The sequence below is a fragment of the Platalea leucorodia genome (assembly GCF_965183815.1).
Source record: "Platalea leucorodia genome assembly, chromosome: 16".
In the NCBI taxonomy this organism is placed as follows: domain Eukaryota; kingdom Metazoa; phylum Chordata; class Aves; order Pelecaniformes; family Threskiornithidae; genus Platalea; species Platalea leucorodia.
The window spans coordinates 4,038,074-4,064,256 of NC_138838.1; the positions used below are offsets into that span (position 1 = coordinate 4,038,074).

General features: G+C 47.4%; 1 protein-coding gene across 1 annotated transcript in view; it reads right to left on the bottom strand.

The window, feature by feature from the left end:
* Positions 1-1,837: 1,837 nt before the first annotated feature.
* Positions 1,838-26,183, bottom strand: part of CLIP2 (CAP-Gly domain containing linker protein 2) — a 62,552-nt gene continuing 38,206 nt past the window's right edge. The window contains exons 6-15 of the mRNA XM_082328691.1: positions 25,595-25,698; positions 23,777-23,837; positions 16,710-17,654; positions 14,033-14,090; positions 12,169-12,252; positions 11,577-11,733; positions 10,925-11,084; positions 10,133-10,318; positions 6,629-6,691; positions 1,838-6,016 (exon numbers count right to left, since the gene is read on the bottom strand). Of these exons, the coding sequence (XP_082184817.1) occupies positions 6,005-6,016; positions 6,629-6,691; positions 10,133-10,318; positions 10,925-11,084; positions 11,577-11,733; positions 12,169-12,252; positions 14,033-14,090; positions 16,710-17,654; positions 23,777-23,837; positions 25,595-25,698 (1,830 nt within the window). The 3' untranslated portion in view covers positions 1,838-6,004. The remainder of the gene's footprint in view (positions 6,017-6,628; positions 6,692-10,132; positions 10,319-10,924; positions 11,085-11,576; positions 11,734-12,168; positions 12,253-14,032; positions 14,091-16,709; positions 17,655-23,776; positions 23,838-25,594; positions 25,699-26,183) is intronic.

Here is a 26,183-nt window from a genome sequence, read left to right on the forward strand (position 1 = left end):
TTCCAGCTGCTGGAGGACAGCGAAGCACACGACAGCAGCGGATGCCATCAGCACCCGCTCTAGAAATAAGCAACACGGTGGCCCAGGGACCTGCCGTTCTTGCCCAGCTATTTTAGGAGATCCTGAGATGCTGCAATGCAGGGCCAGGGAGCTGGTGAAGAAACAGAAAGTCTCAAGTTATTGGTTTTTGACAGCAACTCTTGAACACGTTGAAAAAATAAAACAGCAGGATATCACAGACCACACTGTACAGACCATGTTACAGCTCTGGAATAAGGCTGCGTGGCCAGTTTTCATGGTGTTACTGTCAGTCATCTCTAATTTTCTTGGGGCCTCACGCTGGAATTAACCCATCACCTGCAAACCTCACCAGCTATTTGGAAAGAATTTAAAACTTTCAGGTAATCATAGAATCACAGAATGGTTTGGGTTGGAAGGGACCTTAAAGATGATCTGGTTCCAACCCCCTGCCATGGGCAGGGACACCTTCCACCAGACCAGGTTGCTCCAAGCCCCATCCCCCCTGGCCTTGAACACTTCCAGGGATGGGGCATCCACGACTTCGCTGGGCAGCCTGTGCCCGTGCCTCACCGCCCTCAGAGTGAAGAATTTCTTCCTTATACCCAATCCAAATCTACCCTCTTTCAGTTTAAAGCCATTACCCCTTGTCCTGTCACTCTGTGCCCTTGTCAAATCCTGGTAGTGGAGAATTTTTTTTTAAGTCCAGGAAAAGGCCAGTAAGCAAGGAAAAAAGCATCCCAGTTTTTCCCTGTATCTTTAGACAGCTGGCAATACTGGGAAACCCCTGGCTTTCTGTAAAGGATCTACAGCCCATGGGTGCAGGACAGCATGGCAGGAGATGGACGTTTCATTGCTGTACAGGGTGCTGCTGTGCCGGGGCACAGGGCATGGGCGGTCAAGGAAATTCCCAACTAAGAGATGCCGTACCATGAAAAAAGCACCAAGCCCTGGAGTAAATTCCCCCAGTCCTGCCCCACAGGGGACAGCGCAACCCCCCGATGCTCAGAGCATCCATACGGGCATGTGGCGGGAGCACGGGGGAAGAGGGGCAGGAGGCTGGGCTGGGCAGCAGCGTCGCTCACCCGGACCTGCACTGACCGTGGCAGCAACCGCAGCTCCCCCCGGGACCGATCCACGGCAACCTGCATTTCCCTGTGCTCTAAAGGTCTGCTGGAAGGGATGAGGGTGACCCAACCGCTGTCTCTGCCCCTGCAAAATCAAGGTGGCACCACTCAAATGAGCAGGGGCCAGTCTGGAGGTGGGGGAGGCGGGTATAGCACAGCACACTGTGACACTCCTTGCCTCAGGGCGTTGCGGATGCATGGGAGAGGGATGATGGAGGGAGAGGGAAAATAATGGATTAATAAATAGCACCATCACCCCGCGGCTCAGGAGGTACCTGACAGCGGTGGGCTGGGAGTCACCCAGGGAAGGAGCTGGTTGTCCTCACCTCCAGCGCAGGCTGCCGAAGAGCAGTCGCTGTGTGCCAGCTCCCAGGGCATCTCATCCCCCAGGGCAGCTCGGCAGCCTCTCCGCCCTTTGCAAACCCTGCTCTCGGCAGGGCCCAAATGCTGATGGCTCCAAGGTCACGGCTCGGGCTCAGGGCAAGAGGGACTTGCCAAAGCCCCGCGTTTGAGCTGCAGAGGGAAGGCCCCCCCTCATCCCCCAGCCATCTCCATCGCAGCATGGCTCATGCACTGCAAAACACCCTTAACACACCCCCAGCAGCCCCGGGGCGCCCGACTTCAGCCACAGATTTTATTGTTTAGTAACGAGCTCACCACACCAGCAAGCCAGGACAGGGGTGGATGGTACATGAATACATATCTGTAGTAGTTACACAGACTGAGATTTGTACAGCTTTTGTACAGAGGAAGAAATAAAACGAATCAAATAACAAAATAGACATTAGCAGTCAAACTTTTTTTTTGTCTTTTTTTTTTTTTATATCATACTAACAAAATCTGATAGCCAAAAAATTACTAAGCTACAAAATTGTAATACATACTGTACGGGTAAAAGGTTATCATCCATTTATACATCTAGTATCATCTTTATTCTGGTGACTTACGTGAGGCCTATAGGAACTTAGTGTATTAATAACTCCCTACAAGATAGTGTTGAGCTGCTAAAGCTGCCGAACAATGGAGTACTGGAATTTTTGTTAAGACTTTTATAGTGTCATTTGCATCATTTTGTTTTAATGAAACCCTCATGCATCTCTACTGCAAGCCAGAGGAACTGCTGGTGGCTGGGGGTCGGCAAGAGCTGTAAAGCCTTGGCTGGCGACTTGGCACCCGCCGTTTAGTACGGCACCGGCACGGCGCTGCCCCTTGCTCCAGCTCTCTGGATGCTGTAGGAGGGATAAAGCTGAAATCACCAAGACAGATTTTTTTTTTTTTCCCTTTGGTCTAGAGGGTTAGAGAAGAAACCACTAAACATGGAACAGTCTCCATTTCAAAGACTTTTTTCGCCGGGTAACGTCTCAGCCTTCAGCAGAAAAGCATCACTAACCGTTGGGGTAACGCAGCTGGCCGCGAGGGACGGTCTCACAACCAGGGTGCTGGTCCTTCCCCTGGTGCTGAGGCCTGCAGCAGGATGCTGAGCACGTGCGTGGCTACCTCCTGCTCCCCACCCTGCAGCGGTGCTCCGAGGCATGCTCCAGACCCAGCTCCGGATGCAAAACCAGCATGGCACGCGGGAGCCGGGAGCGGGGCTGGGGAGAAGGCAGCCCCCCTGTACCACTCTTGGGGATCAAGTTAAGAGCAAGGCTGAAGCCGAAGAGGGAGTGAAGGCACAAACAGGAACCAGTCCCTGACCAACAACAGGAGATGGCTGCATCACTGCTCCAATGCCCTTGAAAATCTCTCCCAAAGAACCAAGCCAGTAAGACCAAATATTATGAAGTACTTTATACACCACCACATAGGCAAAAATAGCAATTAAACTTACAAATAAATAGAGGGGCTGGGGAATCTCCTCCTTGTCCTTTCCAAGTTTGTCCCTAGTTTGGTCTCTTGCAACCTCAGAGGGGCAGCCAGAGGCAGGTGCCCTCGGGAAGCCTATACCCATTCTGGAGAGGGAAGACACGGCTGGTGTCCAAATCCCATCCTGGCCACTTTACAGGGTTGAGCTGAAACCCAGATGACGGTGTGCTAACGTGCCCTGTCGACACTGCAGCCAGTCCTGTCTGCGGAGCCGCTCCCATGGACCCGCACCCCAAGGGTGGTGGGGACACGGGGGACCTGGCTTCACCCCACTGCCTGTTTCGGTACAGCCCTGCAACACAAAAACCACACAGCCTCCACAGAAAGCCAGGAAGTGCCACCAGTTCCTGGCTGATCCTTAGGGACCAGCACAGCTATTTACAGCCAGAGAAGACCATCACCACTAACTAAACCTGCTCGGCCCCATCTGCTGCTGTTCTGCATTCTCACCCAAGCTGACGGCGAAGAGCCACAGGTCTGAGCCACTCACAGGGGATGGGCCTTGGGAGGAGACAGGAGCCAGAGACTCCTCCAGCCTGAACCACTGCCACTCTGACAACTTTGGATCTGTTCAATAGAGCCAAATACACGGTCCCCATAACCACTCCTGGGGGATCCCGCCCTGTGCAGACCCAGAGGTTCATCAAGGGAGGTGGAACATGCAGGTGCCTTTCCTCTGTAGGTGAAGGCAGCTGGTCCCAAGTCACTAGAAGACCTATCGGGGAAAATAAGCTACAAATCAGAACGGACTCTTCCCCCTGCAGGTGCCTGGGAAGCCCTGGGCTTGGAGACAGGCAGCACTGCAAGCAGCACTCTGTGTTAGCTCCACTCAAGCCAGCGGGAGCTGCAGCAGTGACTTCAGAAACCAGCCAGCCAGAGGAGCCCTTTGGGAAACACCAGCCCTAAATCCCTAAAAACAGCAGCTCCCAGTGAGGCATTCGCAGTCGCAGGCTGTAACAACGAACACTCCCCCTGGGATTTTCCTAAATCGCTTCGGAGATGAATACACCAACCAGGAAGGTTTTGGAGACCACCTCTATGATCCCTTGGGAAAGTCCCAGAGCTAGGCAGAGATGTGGCAATCTTCCTGGTGATTACAAAAAGCTGATGAAACGCTTCTACAAGGCAGGATGGGATCCCACTTGAATTATTTTCAGACAATTAGATCCCAAGCTCCACCTCCCCCTGCCGTGTGCCAGATTTAAGCTGTGTTTTCTGACCTGCTTTACTCCCCTGAAGTCACCTTCCTCTCTCATCCTCCCTCTGAACGGAGGGAGATCACCAATCCTGCATCAAGGAAGCAGAGTCCAGTAGTGTATCATAGCCCAGATTCGGCAACATCCTCCTCATGGGAGAATTGCAGCCATGAAGCCCAAGTCTTTCCCAGGTGGCTTCTGGCTGCCCATCCTTCGAGGAAGTAGGAGTCTGGCAATCCACTAAGAAAAAGTAACACAATTTTGTAGGAAATCAGGGCAAAAAGCAATGAAGCCGACATGCCGTGATGTTCATCTGCCTGTGGCCTGGCTCAGATCTCCTCTCTCAGTGTTCTCTTCTGTCTTGTCCTCTTTCACAGATGCCCCATCCTAACACAAGAGCTTCTGAAGACTGGAGGAGTTGGGCACTAACTAGGGGAAGCCTGGTAAAATATTGCTGCGACTCTTCCCTGTGGTACTGAACAGCGAATCTGACCTGGACTCTCTCACACCTCGAAGAGCATATTGTCCCCTTCCTCCACCCTAATGTCCCTTGGGAGCTGTGGTGCAAAGTTAAAGAGAAGAGCCTTCAGAAGAAGGAACAAGACCCTTGCCTAGGCCTGCACTGCTGTGTACAGACACAAGAGCTGTGAGGCTCCAGTCTTGGATTCCTTCTGCTCCAAATGCTCGTACTCAGGTCATGCACAGAGGGTTGCTGTACCCATCAAACACAGACGGCCACTACTGCATGAATGCTCACAGCAGCACCTTAGCCACCTCCGTTCCCGGTAGCAGGGGATGGGCATCATACTGAAGAGCCAAGGATAGCTCTGGAGAATGGCCAGGCAATCCCTGATTAGCTGTTAAATTAAACAGGCAAGGAGGGAACCATTTCCTCAAGGCATCTGTCCCACACTGACTGCAGCCAGCGTGGAGCTCTCAGGCCAGTGATGCTGAGATCCAGCCGTCTGTGGAGTCCTGTGCTCAGAAAAGAACAATAAAACACATACAAGCGGGGGGGACCATGGCCCAGGGCATCAGCAGGCCTGCTCAGCGATCTCTCTGCAGGAAGGAAGGCCAACGGCACCTGAGCGAGGTGTGCCTGTCCCCAAACTCAGAGCCACCACAGCTCCTTCCCTAAACAGCAATGGGCAAGAAACAAAATAAATATCCCTCTGAAATCGGATTATTTCCCACAACATGCTACGATACAAGTACTAAGTGCAGCCTCCATGCTCTAGAACAGCGATGTCTTCTACAAGGCGAGGAGGGAAACACATCCCCACACCCCATCTTCCTCAGCCTACGTGTGCCAGCGTGAACAGTCAGCCCAGCAGGTTTCACTCGCTTGCGCAGGTCTTCAAGACACCGGGGTGGGTGGAAGGGAAGGGACAGACCACGTGGGAAGCGTGCAGCCTCTGGGCACGCGCTTTGGAGTCGAACACCACAAGCAAATAAATCCCTTTGCAGTTCCTGCAGGGTTACTGGGACTCGCTGACACTTCAGCCACCGTTCGGGGCAGCTCAAGCAATACAAATTCCACAGTCAAAACCAATACAGGTAAGAAAACCAAACCCAGAGAGATCTTTCTGCTCCCTCCTGGAACGATGGCTGCCTTGGAAAACTGGACTCCAGGATTGTCCTGATTACATCAGTTAGTATATTATAAACATTGTCCTGCTTTAAAGTGAAAATACTGTGTCTAGTCTTTTGGAGGTGCTAAAGCCAGATGGGGTATCGTTTTTCCTGACTGTGCAGAGGAGCTGATACTGGCGTGAAATGATCCTCTTCATCCCTTATCTATCAGAGCTTCTCCTGGAAGAAAAGAGATCTTGTTAGGTAAAAAGAGGGCAAGCAACTGAGGCACAGAGCGGGATGCCACCAGGCCTGCTGTGTCCTGACCCACTGCTCTGCCCGGTAAGTCACACTGCCTCTTCCTCAGGCTGACCATCCCGCCTGTGAGGAAATAAAGTCTGAGGCTATAGACCTTGCCCTACATCGTGAAAACCAGGGGACACCAGGACAGCAATGTCCCACAAATGCCACCTATGTAAAGGGGACGGCAGATATCTGAGACCGAGCATGTTCTGGCTGAGGCTGCCAGGAGAAGAGTCATATAGGCACTGACCCAGGAGACTGAGGGGTAACTCCCTTCCCACTGCTTCTCCCAGAGCAAGCACCCATCGCACCTCAGTGTGCACCTCACTAGCACCTTCCTGATGGCTTCGAGTGGTTTTAATGGTAAGGTGAGGTTCCCACCGTGCTTGGGAACTGGAGTTGTGCAAAGCCCCTTGCTTTCGCTATGGGAATGACACAGTCAGGCTTTGCTGGCAGAACTGCCTCCATCCAAGAGCTGTCCCCAGCACAGCAGGCAAGAAATCACATGAAGCACTCACTGTTTTAAACAACATTCTGCTTATAACTTACCTCTTGCTTGTGGGATTTATCCTGCTGGTGAATCCCGTTAGCAGACCCAGAATTTCCAAGAGTCTGCAATGGAGAACGGACAGTACTTACGGAAGAGGGACACAGAGCCTAGTGGTTTTACCTACAAGCGCCGAGATCTGGCAAGACCGCCATCTCCTTCCTTAGCAGCCCACCCCACAACAAGGAAAGTAGAATGCAAAAATCCCACACCAATTTTGGCAAGAAGCTTCCTGCCCTCTGCACCCCGGCCCAATCCCCACATGCCGGATTGCATCCTTCCCAGCTACAAAACATCGCCGGAGTTCCTCACAGACACAGACCCACGCTTCACTTCTGACTCTTAAATCCTGATAAACAAACCCTCAGCCAAGGGTAGCGTTAGCTGCAAAACACAGCACAGTGAACATCCCAGCAGCGAAAAGGACATTTGCCATTTCCCATCTCTGGGGACAAGTCTGGCAGCCAGGACAGGCTGTTCTATCTTTACAAAGCACAAGAACTTTTAAACATTTATAATGTTTCTTTAGCAGGGATAATATGGAGCCCTTCAGCTTCAAAATGACAGTACAACCAGCACAAACGAGAGCAGAAAGCTGCAGCCTGAAGTCACAGCGTGCCAGATGTCAGTTGCTTGGGTCTTGGTAATCAGATTCACAGTTGTTGGTGAATTGCTGATGGCAGCAAACCCAGACATTATGGGGAGACAAGACTGCAAGGTTTAAAACCCATCATTAGAGGAGTCTCAGCTACCCAGCTTCCATTCTTACCCATGACTGTGAAGGTGCATAGTCAACCCTACGGGACAGAGGTTTAGTTTGGGCAGGAAAAACAGGCAGAGATTCAAACCGAGCTCTGCTTTGAGAGCCTGAACTGTTTGGCAGGCAGTGAGGTCTACCTGGATGGATGGCCAGAACAGTGCCGCTGTGGTGACTCGGCCTTGGGTCTGCACCCACGACCACAGGCGATTCAGGCATTGCACAAGGCAATATGTCCTACCTGCAGCACACCCGATCTGTGCCCTAAGCAGCTATCAGATACCAGGAATTAGGTTTGAAATTTAGTCTCCGTACATGGCCATGATAATGAACAAAGTGGTGCAATTCACTTGAAATTAAATAAAAGAGCTCCCAGAGCAGCCACTTCAAATTCTCCAAGAAAAGGGCCTGAGTGCCAAATCCTTGTCATTTCCTGCAAAGCTGCGAGATCAGGGTCTCCCAAGACGTGGAGAAGGCAGAGATCCTCTTCCTCTATTACAGGACAAATACTTTGCAGCTGCAGGCACAGGAACAGCAAGGCAGCAATTATTCGACAACGAGACGAAGACACAGTGCCATTATGCTCCCCCAGCTCCTGCACCTCCTCTAACAGCAAGGCCAGCCACGCACATCAAGGGCTGCAGAGCGCGGTGGCTGACTAAGCCTGCGAAGGGAGAGCAGCAGCAGCTTCTGGTAATTAGAGATTTCCTTCTTGAGCGTGCTGTGAAGTGAAGGCTTTGCAGACAAAGGGAGAGCGATGCCAAGGCAGATCCTTGGGCAACAGCTGCTGCTGTCGGAGAGGAGACGGGAGGTCAGGAGGTAGTGCAGAACGGGTTACAGCAGAAATGTGGCTTCTGGGGAAGAACCATTAATTCCCTAACTATTGCACCAGGATCTCTTTAGGCCAGCAATGTCCTCAGGCTCAGCCTGAAAGCCCCTGGTTAACAACTCCCCTTCATAAGGGAAAGGATGAACAGATGTCATACCAAAACTAGGGAGCTTTGATCCAGACCTCCTTGTAACTAGGCACTTTAAAAATCTGACATCAATAGAAGTTTGAAGCCTAGCTTCCCGCAATAATCCTCCGTCTGTCTTAGTACCACGGTTTGTAGTTGAAGGCATAATACTATCTTGTCATATCTCTAAGATTTCTTAAGCATGGAAGTATCAAAAGTAATACCAGGGATAGATTAGCTGACCTCGTAAGGTCCATTCCAACTCACTTTATGTAAGATTAGTTATTTTCTACAGTTGGGGAAGAAATAATTACCACCTGCACCACCTCTGGAGACAGGAATGCGAAAGGGAAGATTTCCTTTTCTCAAGGGACTTAGCATTAAAGCCAACAGAGAATAACTTTCCCCACCCTTCCATAGCTTCCAACAGATGAGGTTGTCATGATGCATTTTCATTTGACACATAGCAATTACGGCAGAAGCTGAAGTCACTCTGGAGATACTGACAGGATTATAGTACATCTTGGACTGCCACAAACTTGTCATCACGACTACAGCTGTCCTGTCTGGTGCCGGCAGACGGCTGCTACCGCTGCACTGCGGGATATAAAAAGACTTGTCTGCAACACACAGATGCTCAGCTGAGCCAGCAGAGCTTTCAGGGCTGCAATTTTTACTGTGCACCCTCTTCCCGACTGCCTCCCTGCAAGTACTACTGCAATGCAAACAGCCATTTGGTGTATCTGCAAACTGTGCAGAAGACTGTGTCGTGGGAGAAGACTTGATACCCCCCAGATTACCTACCACAACATATCTGCACCTGCAGCAGGGAAAACAAGCCCTCTGCCCATTCTCCGTGCCTAGTGGCTTGTTCTGTGCTATCCTAAGGTATCTGCTCGAATGTGAACTGTAGCTCATTACTGCAAGAGAAAGACATTTTTCAGCTAAGAATTTAAATGAGCAAGTACAAGAGGAGCACTGGTGCATCTGGGCTCTGAAAGCCATGACCTGGTCACAGACACAAGAGAAAATATAGCTAGAAGAGTAAAAGGGGACATGAAGCACAAAGCTTGGCACAAGGGGCAGGTCACTTCACAGGAGGAACCAGTCAGGGCTTAGACACCACAGGTACGAGACAGAAAAAGCCAAATGTGGAGAGTCAAGTTACTTGCAGCCTTCAGTTTCACAAAGAAGGTTGCAATACAAACAACAGAGGCAGTTTTGCTTTTGTCAGAAAAAACAAGTGGAGACCAGAGGAAGTTGGGAGGAGAAGATGGCAACTGGAATGGGAACATTCCTGGTTCATCAGCAAACCCAGATCAGATACAGAGATGCCTCCAGGAACTGGTTAGAGAAATGGAAAACACTTTCCCAGTCACCTCCAAAGTTTCTGCTCATGGACTGCAAGGCAATAAACCTCTCAAAGAACAGGGATGGCAGAAAGCCTCAACTTTCATATTATAAAGCGCCTGTACCGCAAAGACGTGCAGCCACACGCCACTGTACACATGAAGCACAGTTACTCACATCGTAACCTTCCCCAAAACACCACATTTAGCAACCATTCTTGCAGAGCAATAAAAGGATCCGCAATTACCAATTAGCAAGGCTTTTCTTAGTTTGAAGCTACACATCTGACAGAACAAAGTCTCGCCAGGCTGTTTCCAGCAGAGGGAAAGGGACCCAGCTGACTGCATCACCCCCCACAGCACAGGGCAAGATCCCAGGAGATCGCTCAAGAAAAATGACCGCTGAGGGCTGAGCGACCTGGGAAACGATGGCCAATGTTCTACCTGTGTTTTCTCGGAGGAGAGCCTCATTGCTTCCATGAGCTTCTCCATCTGGTGGCCCTGCTCCAGCGCATTGCGCAGCACATCCTCCGTGCTGACGAGCCGGTGCTGCAGCCGGATCACTTCTGACTCTGACGAGGGGTCGATCAGGGAGTATCGCCGCTGATCCGTTACCGATTTTTCCTTGTCCTTATACAGCAAAGGGAAAATAGGAGCATGTTAGATTAAAACCAATAACTACAGAAACTAAGCAAAGTAGAAATCCACAGTAACTCGTATAACCATGTTTTGATTTCAACAGTAGGTGGGGTCAGAGCACAACTCTGAAGGCAATCATATCAAATGCAACCAGCAGCAGCTCCAATTTGTTCCCAGCAGAGTTCAAATAAATTATTCACATTTCAACCACTGGAGGACACTGAAGTACACAGGAATTAGAGGACATTGTTTTACACATTCTCTGACATAGGAATAAGCAATGTGGGGTAGCTGACCGACCTTCAGTTTCTCCCACAAATTTTAGCCCTGTTTAGCCATGGATCTAAAACCAGTGGGAACAGGAAAACACTGGAGAAGGCCAGATGGACATTTTTGCTGCTTAATGAGGTGCTGCTAAGCCAGGCCACAGCTCACAGGCGCTGTCAAGGAAGTTCCCATCAGATGCTCAGAAAAAGCACGAGGAAAAGAAAAAGCATGAAGACTTGGAGTAAGGGTGAAAGGCTAGAACCCCCCCACGAGCCGCACAGAGCCCTCCAGCCCCCAGGTCAAGGCCAGGAGGGGTTTTGGTGCCCTCACCAGCACAACCAGTTTCTCTCGCAGCCCCTTGATGTCATCTTTGAGCTTCTGTTCCTTCAGCCGCCATTCAGCTTTGTGCACCTCCCGGCTGAGGTCCCGCTCTGGCCCAGGCGAGTGCCGGTTCGCCTCCAGTAACAACACTCTCAGCTCGTTCAGGCTCCTGGGGGAAGCAGCACGAAAAGGTGAAGACCTTTCCAGAGCCACACTGGAGTCCTGCCACGCTCCCTCCCACCTCTGTTACAGATCCAAAGAAAGGCCAGTGAGCAAACCTGACCCAACTCCCACCACTTCAGATCTCCTGTCCTCCCCACCGCACCAGCTGTAAAGAGACTGGGACCTGCACAGGGCACCGTGTTTCAGAGCAGGGCAGCAGCCAGCTTAGCTGGCTTGTAGGTGGCTTCACTCAGCATCTACATGGGCACTGAGCTGTCTTGCAGCTCCTGGCGAGCAGTGAAAGGGCAGTTCCTTTGATAATTCATAGTCCCTAATTTTAACCAAATTCCCACATGAGCATCTCTGAAGAACAGGAAAGCTGGGGACTGGACTTCAACAATTCAACCTTTAGATTTCTTTTGGTGGTAACTTACAGCACCCTGAACACACACGCACACAGCCCCGTCTCCAGCTCTGTCCTTCAGACCTGCAGACTGACCTTTCCTTCTTGAGTAGCTCCTGGCTAATCAGGACCAGTTGCCCTGAAGCATCATGTGTTTTCTTGGTCAAGGCTTCCAGTTCACCTTCCAGCCTCTTCTTTTCTTTTAATACCGAATCAGCCTTCTTTTCTGCTGTTTTGCATTTATTTTCCAAAGCTACGAGAAGAGGAAGATACAGGGGGAAGAAAGGTCACTTAGTCCTTCACTTACATTCCTGCTTTTTGCCTTTTCCCAATTCCCACTCCTAACAGCACAGGTCTGATTAGCTCTGGATCTAGCCCTATTTAAGGGGAGATCTCGGAAACAACATGCCCAGCTCCATTTATTTCTCCCTCTTTCAGCTTTTGACATTCAATGAGCCCAAAAACCCCTTCTCACAGGATACAAATATCTTCTGCAGGATTTGTATTCACCTCCTGAAAAGAGACCAGAACTCCTGAACAAATTTTTACCAACAACACCTGCTAACAGACAGGCAGTGTCATGTTTTATACCTGCCCCTTTCAGCACCTGGGCCTTCGTTTAACACCAGTACAGAGGATGAGCAGGGAAACACCTAGTTCCCACCAGCACTGGATTAGGGAAACTTACCACTTACTTGGGCCCTTAGAGTTTCAGTCTGGGACACCAGCGATGACACCTCTTTGTCTCTTTTACTCAGCTTGTCTTGGAGGTCTGTGGGAGAAGGAAAAGACAAGACAAAGGTTAGAAGCTTGGAAAATGCTTTGTGCACATTCAGGGAGGTATTGGGTGTACGGCACGGGTCGGGGTGCGACAGGGGCATGGTGGTGGTATCCTCCACTAGCAGAGAAGCAGCAGGGGACAGATAATGGGTGTTCCTCACTGCATCTCATCACCACCCAGGTATTAGGAGGCAGGATACACAGCTGGGAAGCCGTATCAGACAGGTTTAAGAAAGCAACCACAAGGGGAGGGAAAAGAAAAAAAAAGGGGGGGGGGGGGGGGGATAAAACATAAAAACCACAGAAAGGAACTTTCAGCACATTTCTTTGTGTTACCTCCTACACTGGAAGGCAGAGACAGTTTTAAAAGACACATTTTCTGCAACTGATGCATTTTCACACTCAGAGCCGTAGATTTTAAGTATGATGCTTTTGGGGCTCAAATCTGAACAAATTGGTTTTAATACATCCTATATATGGCTTATTCAGTGTGGAAACAACATGCGCATGGACTGAATGGCCATTTTAAGAGCAGTGGCTGCTGGACCTAGTTATGTTCTGCCCTCGCTAGGCAGGAATTACCTGTCAATCAGCATACAATATGGTACGGCATATATGTAATCCTGTACCTGCAAAGACAGTGATGAGACCGACTGACAATGCTAGCTAGCATTGAGGGCAGATGGAAATAGGGTAAAACACCTCTGTCTCAATCCACAAACAGCTGGAGGGACACTCAAACTAAACACAGTTTCTATTAAGTGAAATTTAAGCCTGCAAAAGTCCCCAGTAACCTCCGTTTAGATTGCTACATCCTCAGCAGGACTTTAACAAGGGCTTTGCAGAGAACAGACTCCTTAGAAGTGAATGATTGAGAAAAAGCTATGCCACCCTAAGCCAAATGCCATTTGAAAAGAGAAGTGACAAGTTAGCTCTTTAGAGATCACCTTTGAAATCTACACTGATAATGTTTTCTGCTAAAAAAAAAAAACAACCCACAAAACAAACAAAAAAAAACCAACCCTAAGGGAGACAGAAGAAATATGAGTCTCCTGGGAATGAGCAATGGAAGATGTGATCTGGAAGCACCTTACGTGTCTTGGAACAGCCCTGAATCCTTCACCGACACCCAAAAGCATACATCGTGCACAGCAAAGCAGTAGGACATCGCTCCCAACAGAGCCCATCTGGGCCATCCAGCTCTAATCTTGCCCAGTCTGCTTTTACTCCGACTAGGGTTACAGCTTACCCTCTTTGCAAGGGAGGTTGTGTGCAATTCAGTTTCAGAGCTACTTATACAAATTTTCTGAGTGCATAAATTCTGCATTTTGTTAAAAGGATGGATTTGATTTATAGGAAACTTAATTTAAAAAAGTAACTTGCATTATTTTAAGCCAGCCACATTAATATTACCATTAGCAGTCCTCTCCTATGAGCAAATTACATTTAATGGCTGGATTTTACCTGTTATAAAAATCAGTGATGGGATGGAAGCATGCCCATTTCCCCAGATCTGTCTCCAACCTGCACCATCCGCACGGCGAGAACGTAACACAAGTAAAAACATCTACCCCTGCATATGCTCAGCCAGATTAGAGGGCGGGGGCGGGGAAACTAGACAACAAATGCCATCCAGCAAAATCTGAGAGATGAAATGGCTTGCTAAGCCCTTTCCACACAGCCATCCCTGCAAGAGCAGAAAGGTAGAAGAAGGGAAGGCATGCAAGTCACAAGAACAGGGCGTTCCAAGAAAAAACAATAAAATTTCATACCTTCCATAGTGTGCTTCATCTTTATCTTTTCTTCCGAAATATCATTAGTTTCAATCATCTGAAATAAATGTAAAATATGAGATGTAAAACAGCCCTTTACCCAAGGATTCATAGCAAATTTAACAACCACAAAGCCCCATCCATACAGCAGGGTATCCGGTACCCAAGTTACGATGTTTTACATCCTTCCTGAGAGGGAAACAAAAGCTTTTGAGGAGTCAATTCTACAGTTGGGTACTATGAAGGTTAACCAGTACCATCTGAGAGGTACACACCCAACAGGCAGCTGAGCACAACAGCGAGATTCACCCGGGAGGGAAAAAGAGGTCAGGCTTTCCCCATAAGCTCTGGTTCCAGCTTTCATGCACCCAGAGTTTGCGCAGAGCGATGGAAGAGCTGCTCTCCTTTGGACCAGTCTCCTGTCGTTAATCACGGCAAATATTCAGGTGCAAATGCTCTTTAGCGTTCAGCTTGAGACCTATCAAACAAGTTCCTCAACTTCTGAAGAATCTAACTGTGCCCAAAGTTATAAAAACAGTAATAAAACATTGATAAAATAATAATTATTAGAAAATGAATACATTAATAAAAATAATAGAAAGCAAATGCTGGTCCATATAGAGGATTCAGCCTTTTCCCCATCCTCTTTTGTCTACACTGCAATGAAAAGCCAGAGACCGCAGAGCTCACGGCCAAGCTTGCCATTGCAGAGGCCACAATTCAGCCCTTCAAGCCTCTTCATGTCCAGCAGCCTTTGGTGGGGCCTCAGCACATGCCCCAGATCAAGCAGTTGCTGTGGCCACCACCGCTGAAAGCCCCGAGGTCAGTCCCCGACAGCTTGAGTGGGCTGCAGGATCCATCCTGAACAGAAGCAGGAGCACACCCAAAGGGGGAATAGGCCGCCTGATGTACTTTTGGTACGGGAAAGCTATTTAACTGCTCTTTGCAAGCACAGTTGTGGTTCTCACTTGAAGGTCTAGGAAAGATCATCACAAGACTCTTTTGTTTGTTTAAAATATTTGGATAGTTAATACTGCAGTCACATTAAATTAGCTAAGACATTTAAAAATAGAATTTGCCCTGTGATACTCAATGGCTTTCACCCATGCATTTGTTCCCCCATTTTCCTGATTTTAATCGACACAGAGTTAAAATAATTATTTCAAGACTCCCTGGTTCTAGTCCAATATCAATATCCCCCAGAGCCCTCTCATTTATTTAAAGGGCTCTGGAACAAGCCTCCAGCTTCCTCTTCTACATTCATCCCTGTTCGAATATTGGCTATAATATGTGCCATGTTGTAACAACAACCCACTCTTCCCAGGGCCCTGGCTGTACTTATTGTTCATGACTCTTTCCTAGATGAAACATGTTGAGCAACCCTTGAAGCACCATTACTACTGTAGATTCCTCCTTGGGCTTTTGCCTCTCCTGTCCAGTTCAGCATGCCTTTTTGTAGGCACGAGGCTCGACTCGGCCAACAGTAATTCATTGGCTTGACCTTGCTGGCTAGAGGTGCAACGGATTTCAACGGGGCTGTTCATGCTGGCAAATTAAACATAAGCATCGTATTCGCTTCACTGCCACCTCAGTCTGTAACAGTGACTACATCACCAGTGATAGATTTCCAACGAGTAGTCTTAAAACGTGCACATTTCACGGCTTATTTTCATTTTCTGCATCCCAACAGGGACGAGTTGTAAGTTGGGTTTTTGCTCATTTCTCACGCAAAATCCAAACACAAACAGGGATCCAGCCTAGAGCCATGAGTAGCAATCTCCTCCCTTTGCTCTAGTGCAAAGCCAGCCATGCGTCCCTGCGCCACACCACAAAGGCAGGATGGCATCCTGGGGCAAATAGTCAAAAAAATGAGGATGACTTAAAAAGACACACAGAAATTTGACCTCTTCATATTATCACTGCTCTTATTCTAGCCTTCCCTGGGAGGCTCCGGGCTCGTATTCAATCAGGCATTTTATTTCCCCAGCCTGGTGCCACCCTGACTCTTGCTAGCAGCTCTTCCACTATAATCCTCAAAGTCAACATTTCCCTGTGTCTCCTGTATATGCCCCGTGAAGGCTCCCCACTGCCTCTGCCGCGTTGCTGGCACTCACCTCCCACCCAATCCCATCAGCTCGGCCCCCTAACTGAGGCTCTCAAACCACGCTCCACGTGCTGAGCAAGCTACGTGCTCTATCTCAGCATGGGCAATGACTCTTCTTCCACCCTGTCCTCCACCTACCCCTAAAGGGCCTTGCTCAATAACAGACTAAGGCTGCTGCAGCTCCTTGGAGGACAACAGCTGTATTGCAGAAATGATGCTTTTTCAGCTAAGAACGCTGCTTGCTCTGGATGAGAGCCCACCCTTGACAAACTACGATAGTCCTATTCTGCTGCCACAGCACTCGTGTGCCTTCAAGCCCAGATGTGGCCCACTTGCTTCTCTTGACTCTTATTTCTTCTAAGTGTACCACTGTACTGGCTTTCAAGAGTGGGAAGACACCCTCAGCATGGAGATGCAGTGCAGAAAAAGCACTACCAAAGGAAGGTAAAAACATCCAGATACTTTGAGGCATAGAAGCCTCAGAAAATTGCGCAAAGGCAGCAGCTGAGGGCTACTCCTAGGAAGGGTTACTAACAGTGATAACAAACAAGCAGAATGACCCAGAAGCCATACGTTTGCATGCTGCGAAGGATGCAGGGCCTCCATGGACTGCAGCTTGTTCTCTAAGACAAGCACTTTTTCCTGCAATCTGTGGATCTCCTGTTTGCTCTGGGCTTCTGTTTTCTGCAATGTTTCATAGTCCAACATCTTCTTCTCAGCCAAAGAAATCTGCTCTTTCAAGAAAGCTATTGCTTGTGTCTGATCGTTATATTCACCATGAAGTTTCTCCAGTTCATGCACCCTCAGCTCAGCATCTCGACACTTGTCCTTCACATCTTGGAGCTCAAGAAGGTGCTGATTGCTTTTGGTTTCCAGTTGCATTTTCCAGTTGCTGTTGTTTTTTTCCACTTCATCCACAGCCTCCTGCAACTTCAGTTTGAGGCTCTCTTTCTCCTTTATATGAACAGCTGTCTCAATGTCATGCTTTGCTTTCAGGTTCTCCAACTCAAGCTGGTGCTCCATCTTTATACTCTCCACCACTGCCTTCAGTTCCACAATCTCCTTGTGCTGGGTGTCGGGGCCTGTGTTCAACGTGGCTTTGAGGTCCTCTAGAGATTTCTGGTGGTCAGAAGCTAACGTGTCCAACTTAGACTTCCAGTTGTCCATAAGCCCCATGTTCTCATTAGTGGCTTGCTGAACTTTATGCTTTAGGTCAACGATTTCCTGTGAATACTTCTCATTGACAGCTTTCAGCTTCTCCATCTCCTGCTGGTACTTCTTTAACGTCTTCTCATACTTCTCCTTTAGCTGGCTGCTCTCCTTCTGATGCTCCTTGTTGGCAGACAGCAATTGATCTCGTAGACGAAGAGCCTCTGACTGCAAGCCAAGGTTATGCTCAGGGGTCTCTGCTTGGTGCGCGCTCCTGAGGCACTGCCGAAGCTCATCCACCTCGCTGCGCCTGAGGCTCAGCTCCTCCTCCAGCTGCAGGATTCTGGACTTCTCCGCTACCGTGGTTAACTGCAACATGACAGAGAAGACAAAGTCAGTCCCCACCTCTCATCGCTGCATCCTTCCATTTAGTAAATATGCTCCAGTGGAAGTAAATCCAAAGTACATTAGTCAAAGTTCAAATAAAGAGGAAAAGAATTCCCAGCACCCTCCAGTTTGAGTACAGTTTTGCACCAGGGTAACTATCACCAATAACTCTAACAGTTATGTCTTTTTGCCAATTGCAGTTTGTTTTTTCTAATATGAACCTCTCGTTTTCCACAGAGAAACACACATCTTTGAAGCAACCCTTGAAATTCGCTAGAGAGCAACAGTGGTTTATGAAAAATAATGTCCTGAAAGGGCATTATATTTCCAGCCTAGGCATCTTGCCAGATGACACACCAAGGAAACGTGACTGCACATGCAGGAATATCGCAAGCATTGAAACCAGCATTAAGCAGATCATGTTTCCTTTATTGCTCAGCAATCCTCAGCCAACACACCTCTCTTCTGCATTGTAATTTGTTTACCCTGGTGTAAAAAGGAAAAGGGATTTTTACACATGAGTACTTGTTAGAGTTTATTAGCAAAGTAAAAATAACGTAGAAGGCTGGAGGATGCAAGACAATAAATCTGGCCATGATTAACATCGAGCATAAGGGCTATGGATCAACGTCTTACAAACTGAATGTAACCTAACAGGGCTGAACTACCTGCTAGTCACAGGGAGCTCAGGGTGCTGCAGCTATGGATGGAGAAGAAGAGATTTGACTAGATGAAATATTAGAAAAAGGCAGAAAAAACAAGGAAACCAAGCAGATCTTCCAATGCCAAAACACAAGCGATCAATTCCATTTCATTTCAATTGCCATTTTCCCCACCAGCCATCAGCCCACGAGGCTGGGTGCTTTTTATTTTAGATGGGCACAGGGGCATTCCAGCCATTTAGCCCTTTTGGAGAACCTCACGTTTGTGTTTTCTACAGCTCTAAACAAATCCATTGGTGAGGAGCAAGCTCACTGTAGGCAAGTCCGCCGCTTCCCACACCACACCAGCATGAAAAAGCCCTTTCCACATCTGGCTGCTTTTAGGATCGGGTGCGTTGTTCATCTGGGCAGCCTGTCCTGTTGCAGGCATGGCCAAGGATCAGAGCTGGTCCACCTGCACTCACCAGTATCTTCCATTTCACAGCTGGAGGGAGGACAAAGGGAATGCTGATTGCAGTGTTATTTTCTGTTACAGCCTAGGGGAGCCTCGAGGCAGAATGAATTGTGCAGGGTGCAGATATTATTCGGGCATGTTAATTGAAAGATGAATTGTGAAGAGCTCATGTGTCAAATGGTGGCATGGGGCAGAGAAGCAAACTCAATCTGAGAAACAAGTCCCCACACAAGAAGCAAAGCTAGAAATTATATCGTACTACCATTTCCAGGAGAGAGAGCAAAGAAAAAAACCAAACAAAAAAATCAGGGAAGCCTAAATTCAAGCCAAAACCAATCAATCCCACAAACCAAAAAAAAAAAAAAAAAAAAAAAAAAAAGAAACCCAAAGCAAGGCGTCATGAGCATCAACGCAGGGGGCAAGCACGCTGTTCTGCAGGCAGGGCAAGTGGGGGTCGATTACCCTGGTGTCCTCTAATTCTCTGAGGAGTTTTTCAGCCTGTGCCTTCTCAAACAGCAGGCTCTGCTCGAGCTCCCGTATTCGGGCATGCTCCAACTGCGTCTGAGTCTGGTCACACATAGGGAAAAAAGAACAGTGGAGATGGGAAAAGGGGAAGGGAGAGAGAAAGAGAGGGAAAGAGAAGGCTGCAACATCATCTTCAGTGTACAAGACAAGGAAAGGCAGTTCACAACAGGAGGAGAATAAAGATCCAAACAAGCAGGAAAAATCCAACCAAACAGAAAATGGTCACTACGGGATTTTTACATGGTACTCGTAGTAGCTATTCACAAGAAAATGGAATCTGTGGTGGGACAACATCCCTCTGCATTAGAAAGCCGCTTCAGTGTTTTCCTGCACCAAGACTCTACTGAAGACACCTCCTAAAAAGCAAAGGTCCCACTGCTGCAGACCACCAGTACAAGACCCTCGCACCACATAAGAGAAGGCAAAGACCTTGCAATGATTCTCCGCATCTCTCCTCAAGAAGAATCACAAGGGAGACTGAAAAGAGTTGGAAGTTTCCATCCTCTTTTTGCTCCGGAGACAGCGTGAACCCTGCACTGGGGCGGGGGGGGAAGCAGGTCATACTGTACACAGCATGCTGCTAAAACCAAAAATACACTGCACTGAAAGCAAATCAAAGAAATTTAGATACAAAACTGTTATATAAATCAGTGCTTTAGGTTTGAATAGGGCTGCTAGGAATTTCAAAGTGATTTTTGCACACTAAGACTCTAACAGCCTTGCACACAAAACAGAACTATTTTTTGTTTTGTTTTTGCTTTTTTGTTTTTTTCAAACGGGTAAGTAAACTAAGCACAAGAAGTTTATGTAACCTGCCAAATCCAGGAGCATTGACTCAGGGCATTGCTTCGGTGCCCTTCACTTCTGAAGCAGAAGTACCATAGGGCTGCCCTTGGTGGCAAACCTCAGGACTCTCCAACGACCACTGTAATATCATGTAAAATTTCCCATAAATAAAAGAAGAGAGGAGACACGGGAAAATGCATGCAGACTCTGGTCTTCACATTTTTTTAGCTTACAAACCCAACATTTTCCTTTGAATTAAACTGGACCTATCAAAAAACAAACCAATCTGATCAGAAGCTTTTTTTTTTTTACCCCCTATTTTCTGCCCTTCATTTTCCATATAATTATTTGCTTCCCCCTCTTTCTATTGGAAAGAGTTTTAGTGATTTTTTGCCCTTTCCTACAATAAAGCAAGTTTTGGTTAGTTGTGTACAAAAGATGGAAACTGAAGTTTGTAAAAATCCATGTTTTCTCTTATGGCTTGAAAGGTATCATCATACATGCATTCATAGATGGTCAAGATCTCAACTGCCGGATATATTCAGACTACTCCATATTTTATGTTGTCTATTTTTTTCCTCCTTCAGGGGTCAGAGATGTGGTTTCAAAAACCCAAACATTATCAAAACCCCCGAATAATATCACTGAAGTGCAAAAGTTGGCTGAATGCATGCTAATAAAGACATTTCATTTTGTACTGAGTGGCTTCTCCCGCTCTCTGCAAAGCTCAAAGATACACATCTCAAGATGGAGCTCCAGGCTTGATTTTACTTACAGGGATAATTATTCCATTGATCCTAATGAATTTTCCTCAATTTAAGCTAGCTCAAAATCCTCAGGTGAAACTTCAGCAACACAAACTTTTGAAATTACCTTAACTGGTGGCAGCGCGTCAGATATTGGCTACCTGAAGATGCTGACCTATTACAAAACTAATCTCTGAATCTCCCACAGAAACTCTCTCAAGACTCCTGAGGTTGACACTCAAGTTCCCAGCCAAGCTTGCTCAGTATCTACCAATCCTGCTACTTTCCAAGTCTGGAAAAACACATGAAAATAGAGGAGAAAAATAATCAGGGAAGAAGGTTAGATCAACTGTTTTACAGTCCTTAAATATAGCTTCACTTAAGATTTGCATCAAGTCTTGTGTTATTTATTTTTTTATGCAAATTGGTTTGCATAGCCAGTATGACTCAGAGCCTCAAATCCAAACTTTTCCTGCACTTTGAGGAAGTTCAGATCTGAATTTTAGACTTATTCTTGCTATTAGCCTTAAATTACTATTCACAAAATACAAACTTGTCTTCCCACTGGCGTTCAAGGTATGAAGTAGGTTCCAGGAGACGAGCATGAGACAGTTCCTTGAAGAGGTTAGTATTTCCTATAACAACACAGTCTTCCACCATCAAAAGCCTTTCTTAAAAGGTTTTGTTTTCCTGCAATTGCTTCTCACCTTCCAAAACACTATAGCATCAGCATTGCCCACCAGAATCAAAAACGGGTTGAATTCACAACTGCATTTCAAGGCTAAATCCGCAGCTCCTCCTTCTTTATCAGAGGCCCAAAAACTGGACCCATAACTCCAGGGTTCAGACACATTGATTTCTTTGGTCAAAGAGCTTCCAGGGATGCTGCCTGCCACATTCAACACCTGAGAGTCCCAGCTTTCTTCAAAAACTACATGATAATATGAGAAATATCATGGGATTTAGTCCAGCCTTCAGCAGAAACCCTAGATCCAGGGACCTCAGAGGAGATAATCTTTTCTCACCATCATGTCTGTTACTGGCTATTCAGAGCAAGATAAACATTCTCCCCTGAGTAGTCAGAAGAGGGCCGTGGGCGTTAGAGGACTACAAGACCAGAGAAGGGGCGACAACTGTCACGGGGCTTTGCTTTTGGTATTTGGGTGGTTAGCTGAGCTCTAGCTAGGGATGCGAAGGGCTGTGCTAGCAGCCACTGGTTGACTTTGTTGTCATTTTACATGAGGAACATCAGGGAATACCATTTCCCAGGACACATAATGCAACATGAAGGAGCACTTATCCCCCGATTTCCAAGGAGAGATTTCTTTCTTTAAGTGACTTGCTTGCTTCTGAAAATCCTAACTGTCTCCACAACAAAACAGGAAGGTGAGAATTAACTCCAGTGGGTCAATCATTCAGTCTGAGCATCCAAATTAGACAGGAGAGAATGTAAAAACTGACCACAGCGAAGCCCTCTGGCAGTGCCTGTGCTGTCACTGGTGTTGGACCCACAGGGGAACATCCCAGTTCTCTGGACCGCAGGAAACCAAGTTGCTCCATGACTCTTCCCTAAGTTATTTGTTCTTCTGTACAGATGAACATGGAAGTGGGGACAGGACCCTGGCAGCCTGCAAGAAGCTTGGCCACATCCCCATTGCAAAGCAACTGCTTCCCAGCCCAAATGAAAATCAGATCTATCCTCAAGTTTGGGAACTGCAGTTATAGGAGCACTTATGTCACAGCAGCTTACCATCTTGTGAAAACATGGTGGCTTTTTAAATGTATCTAAATATACCTGCTAGCTAACCCTGGTCCCATTGCCATTACTCCACAGCCAGGCTTAAACGCTTAACGCTTACACAAGGACGACTCACTGCTCTCAATGGGAGCAATGGATCAATGACACTTCCCTAAAGTACTGGGGGAACCCTATCATCCAAGCTCAGGAATCAACAGAAACCTGATTTTGCACGCACACACTAGGCAGAAAGTGCACTTGCTGTCCTTTAGCAAAGATCTGCTATCAGCGCATTGCTGATTGATACCCTGTCAAACATATTATGCTGCTTCAGCTTCTGGATAAAGAGGAGAGGTTTATGCCAAGAGGATCAAAGCCATAGCAACATACTCCATTGCCTAGTTTTCCCATTTTCCTGTGCTTTTATTGATATGACCGGCAATGAAGCACAGGAGCAGGTCCCTTGACATTTCTGGCTGTTACTAACCTAGCACTCTAGCTAAAGATAAGGGAAAGTCCCCGATTTACACATGTAGAGCAGAGCCTTGCTTTCACAGAAATATTTTCTTTTCCTTTTTTTCCCCACAGAAAAGCCTCCCACTCAAGGGCAAGCTCCCAACACCACTTCCAGTTTACACAATATTCACTGCAACAGCATTGCTCTGAGCAACAGCCCTTCCAAATGCAAGGGTATCCTAGTGTCAAACCCCACGCTTGTGGGCAGAGGACTCCACACCAGGGTACTGCAGGTCAAACGATACACGGCATTTCGGCTGGAATAGAATAGCAACTGACTGGGAGATCGTGTGTGCCAATCAGCTGCTAATAACAGGCCACTGCAGGGACAGTGACTGAGCAGTCAAATCATTTCTACAGTGGAAAAGCATACGTTGAAATGCACTGAGATACAGTCAGATTTTAACACGGCTTGGCAACTCATGGCAACATTTAAAGCCAGGCTGGCTGCATATGATTAATTCTAGGCAGCGCCTAGCATTATTAGTCATTGGGCTACACACCAAAGAACCATCTTCACAGTTTACACCACAGTGTTCGCAGCAGGTCCAAAGCCATCCATAAAGGTAATGTATCGTTTAGAGTTGAGCAAAAGGTGGCAGAAATTACTCAGGTGAGGCCCCACATGCAATTTCAAGGTTTTAACCCAACATTTCGGTAAGGGTGTTAGGAATTACCTCCAGGTCCCCCTTTGTGATGGATTCTTCCTCCACACGGAACTGCAAGTCCTCCACTTTCCTGGGGAAGGGAAAAAGACACAAAGAGCAATGAGTAACACCCAGATCAGCATCCCATTTCTAAGCAGCCATTGCACAGGGGCCTCCCCTGCACAACCAAAGTCTGAGACGAGAGGGATACAGACAAACTTTGTATACAAACACCTCGGCAGAGGCTAAACAGCAAGACACATGGAGCGAGACAGTTAATAAGCAAGTTTTCTGCATAGCAAACAGTTGCCTTCTTGCAAGGTACACACTCATAGACATGCTGTTTCTGCTGTACCACCTCTCAGCAAGCACAACTGCTGTTTGCTGACACTGGGATCCTGAAAATATGAAAGCCACAACCAGGTTTCACTGGTTTTCTTAGATCCTGTTATCCTGCAGCCGAGCACTGGGCAATTCCTGTGCCAAACGCACAGGGTCCATACAAAATATTCCAGGGGAATCAGAGCCTCTGCCTTCTTGGTAGAGGGTGGGCAATGCTTAATGTTTCCTGGCAGAAAAGCCTTCCCTAGAGATTGTGTAAGCCAGTCACGCATAAATGCACATAAAATCACATGCACAAATGCAGAAGTGCCTAGGACTCTTTTGCAAAGTCTGAAGAGAAAAATCCAGTAACGATACAAAATAATTCAATCTTCTTCTAAACTCAGTCCTCTTTGTTCTCTTTACTGATTTTCAAAAAGGCAATAATGAGGATGTTGAGCTGGTAGCCAGATGTAAGGGCTGATTCCGTTATAGACAAAAATAGCTGTGAGTGTACATATCTAACTTCATAAACAAGCTTCCTTGTCTAAACCCCCTCTAATTAGAGGAGGCATCTGTTGATATTTAGGAGAGAATTCAGCTGCCTTGTGTTAAAGGGCCTCCTGGAGCTGGGAAAGTGAGCTGCCTACCAGGAGAGCGAGGAGACTTGTGCACGAAAGAACAATTCATCCTCAGGAGGGGCATCATTCAATTGATATCAACACTGTTTTCAGTTACTTAATACACAGAAATGCCTTTCTATTCCCACTGAAGAGCTTAATTATATACATGGAGCAATTGGACTCCAAGAATGACAAGCAGATCTTCGCTCTTATCCAGAAAGGAAATGTATGCATCATCATATGTACATGGATGGGGCCTCTGGGATGCGGGGAGATGATGAATCACACTACAGTAAGGCTGTACTCCAGTTTGACTTCCCTTCCTCAGAAGGAATGTCCTTAAGGTCATCACATCACAAACAGAGGGGAAAGAAATGGTCTTTAGCAAAGCCAGGTTGTACAGAAGGGTTAGGGGTCTGGGATGGCCCAATCTACACAGTTCTGTTTATTATCCAGTATCGTTTTTATACCGTATCCTTAGACAAGAATATCTGAAGGCAAGGCTTTGTCACTGTCCGCACCCTTGCCATGAGCTAATCCCACCTTTACTGACTAATTCCAGTTTACACAGTGACACAGCTGAGTTTGGTCAGGGTATCAAATCCCAGAGTTACTGGTATTACTGGCGCCCTTCGTTCCTTCAGGCTAATAATGCTGTTTGTCTCTGCTTTGCGTTGGAAACCAAACAACAGGGAAGATGGCTGGAAACCCTCAATAACTTCACTGCCCAGCAGGAGACCAAGACTATTTGGCCTTCCACTGGCAGTTGCATTGTCAGTGCAACACGCGCCATGGTCAAATGCTCTTGGACATGCAAGCAGCTTGTCAAATACGATGCTCTTGGGTAAGAGCCTCATCTACCCCATGACTTCACCTCCCCAACACCCATCCACTCCTGCTTTACCTCTTCTCCTCTTCCAGCTGGTTCAACAGCTCAATCTTCTCCTTCTGCATCCCATCCACCAGGGCTCGTGCTCGCTGGAGGTTTCCTTCTGCCTCCGTGACGTACTGCAGCAAAAAAAGAGCCCGAGCCACAAAAGTTAACCATGTTTGAAGTATAGAGTTGTTTAAAAAAGGATCAGAACAAGGGAACAGAAGGTTTTGATGTTCTGTTTCAGAGGCTGCCTATGGTAAGAAGGCAGATTTTTCCAAGAAGGGCAGTATGTAGGTATCAAAAAGAACCTGCTCAATCTCCAGCAGCTTGTAAATTTGATCCATGCTTCAATGCCTCTCTGACTTGAACCCTTTGGATAATACAGCTCTGATTAAGAGTTAAGCACTTGAAGCCTGAACGGTTTTGAAAAAGCTGGCCTGAGGTTACCAGATGCAATTCAGCCCTGGTCATGAAGCAAGAAGTCATTTCAGACTTGCATTAATTCATTTGTTACTGGTAATTACTGGAAAATACTATACAACAAGGAAGACGTCAGCTTGCCGTTGATTTGGCAATTTCTCCTGCATTTCTGATGGGCAGGCGCAGCCCACCACACAAA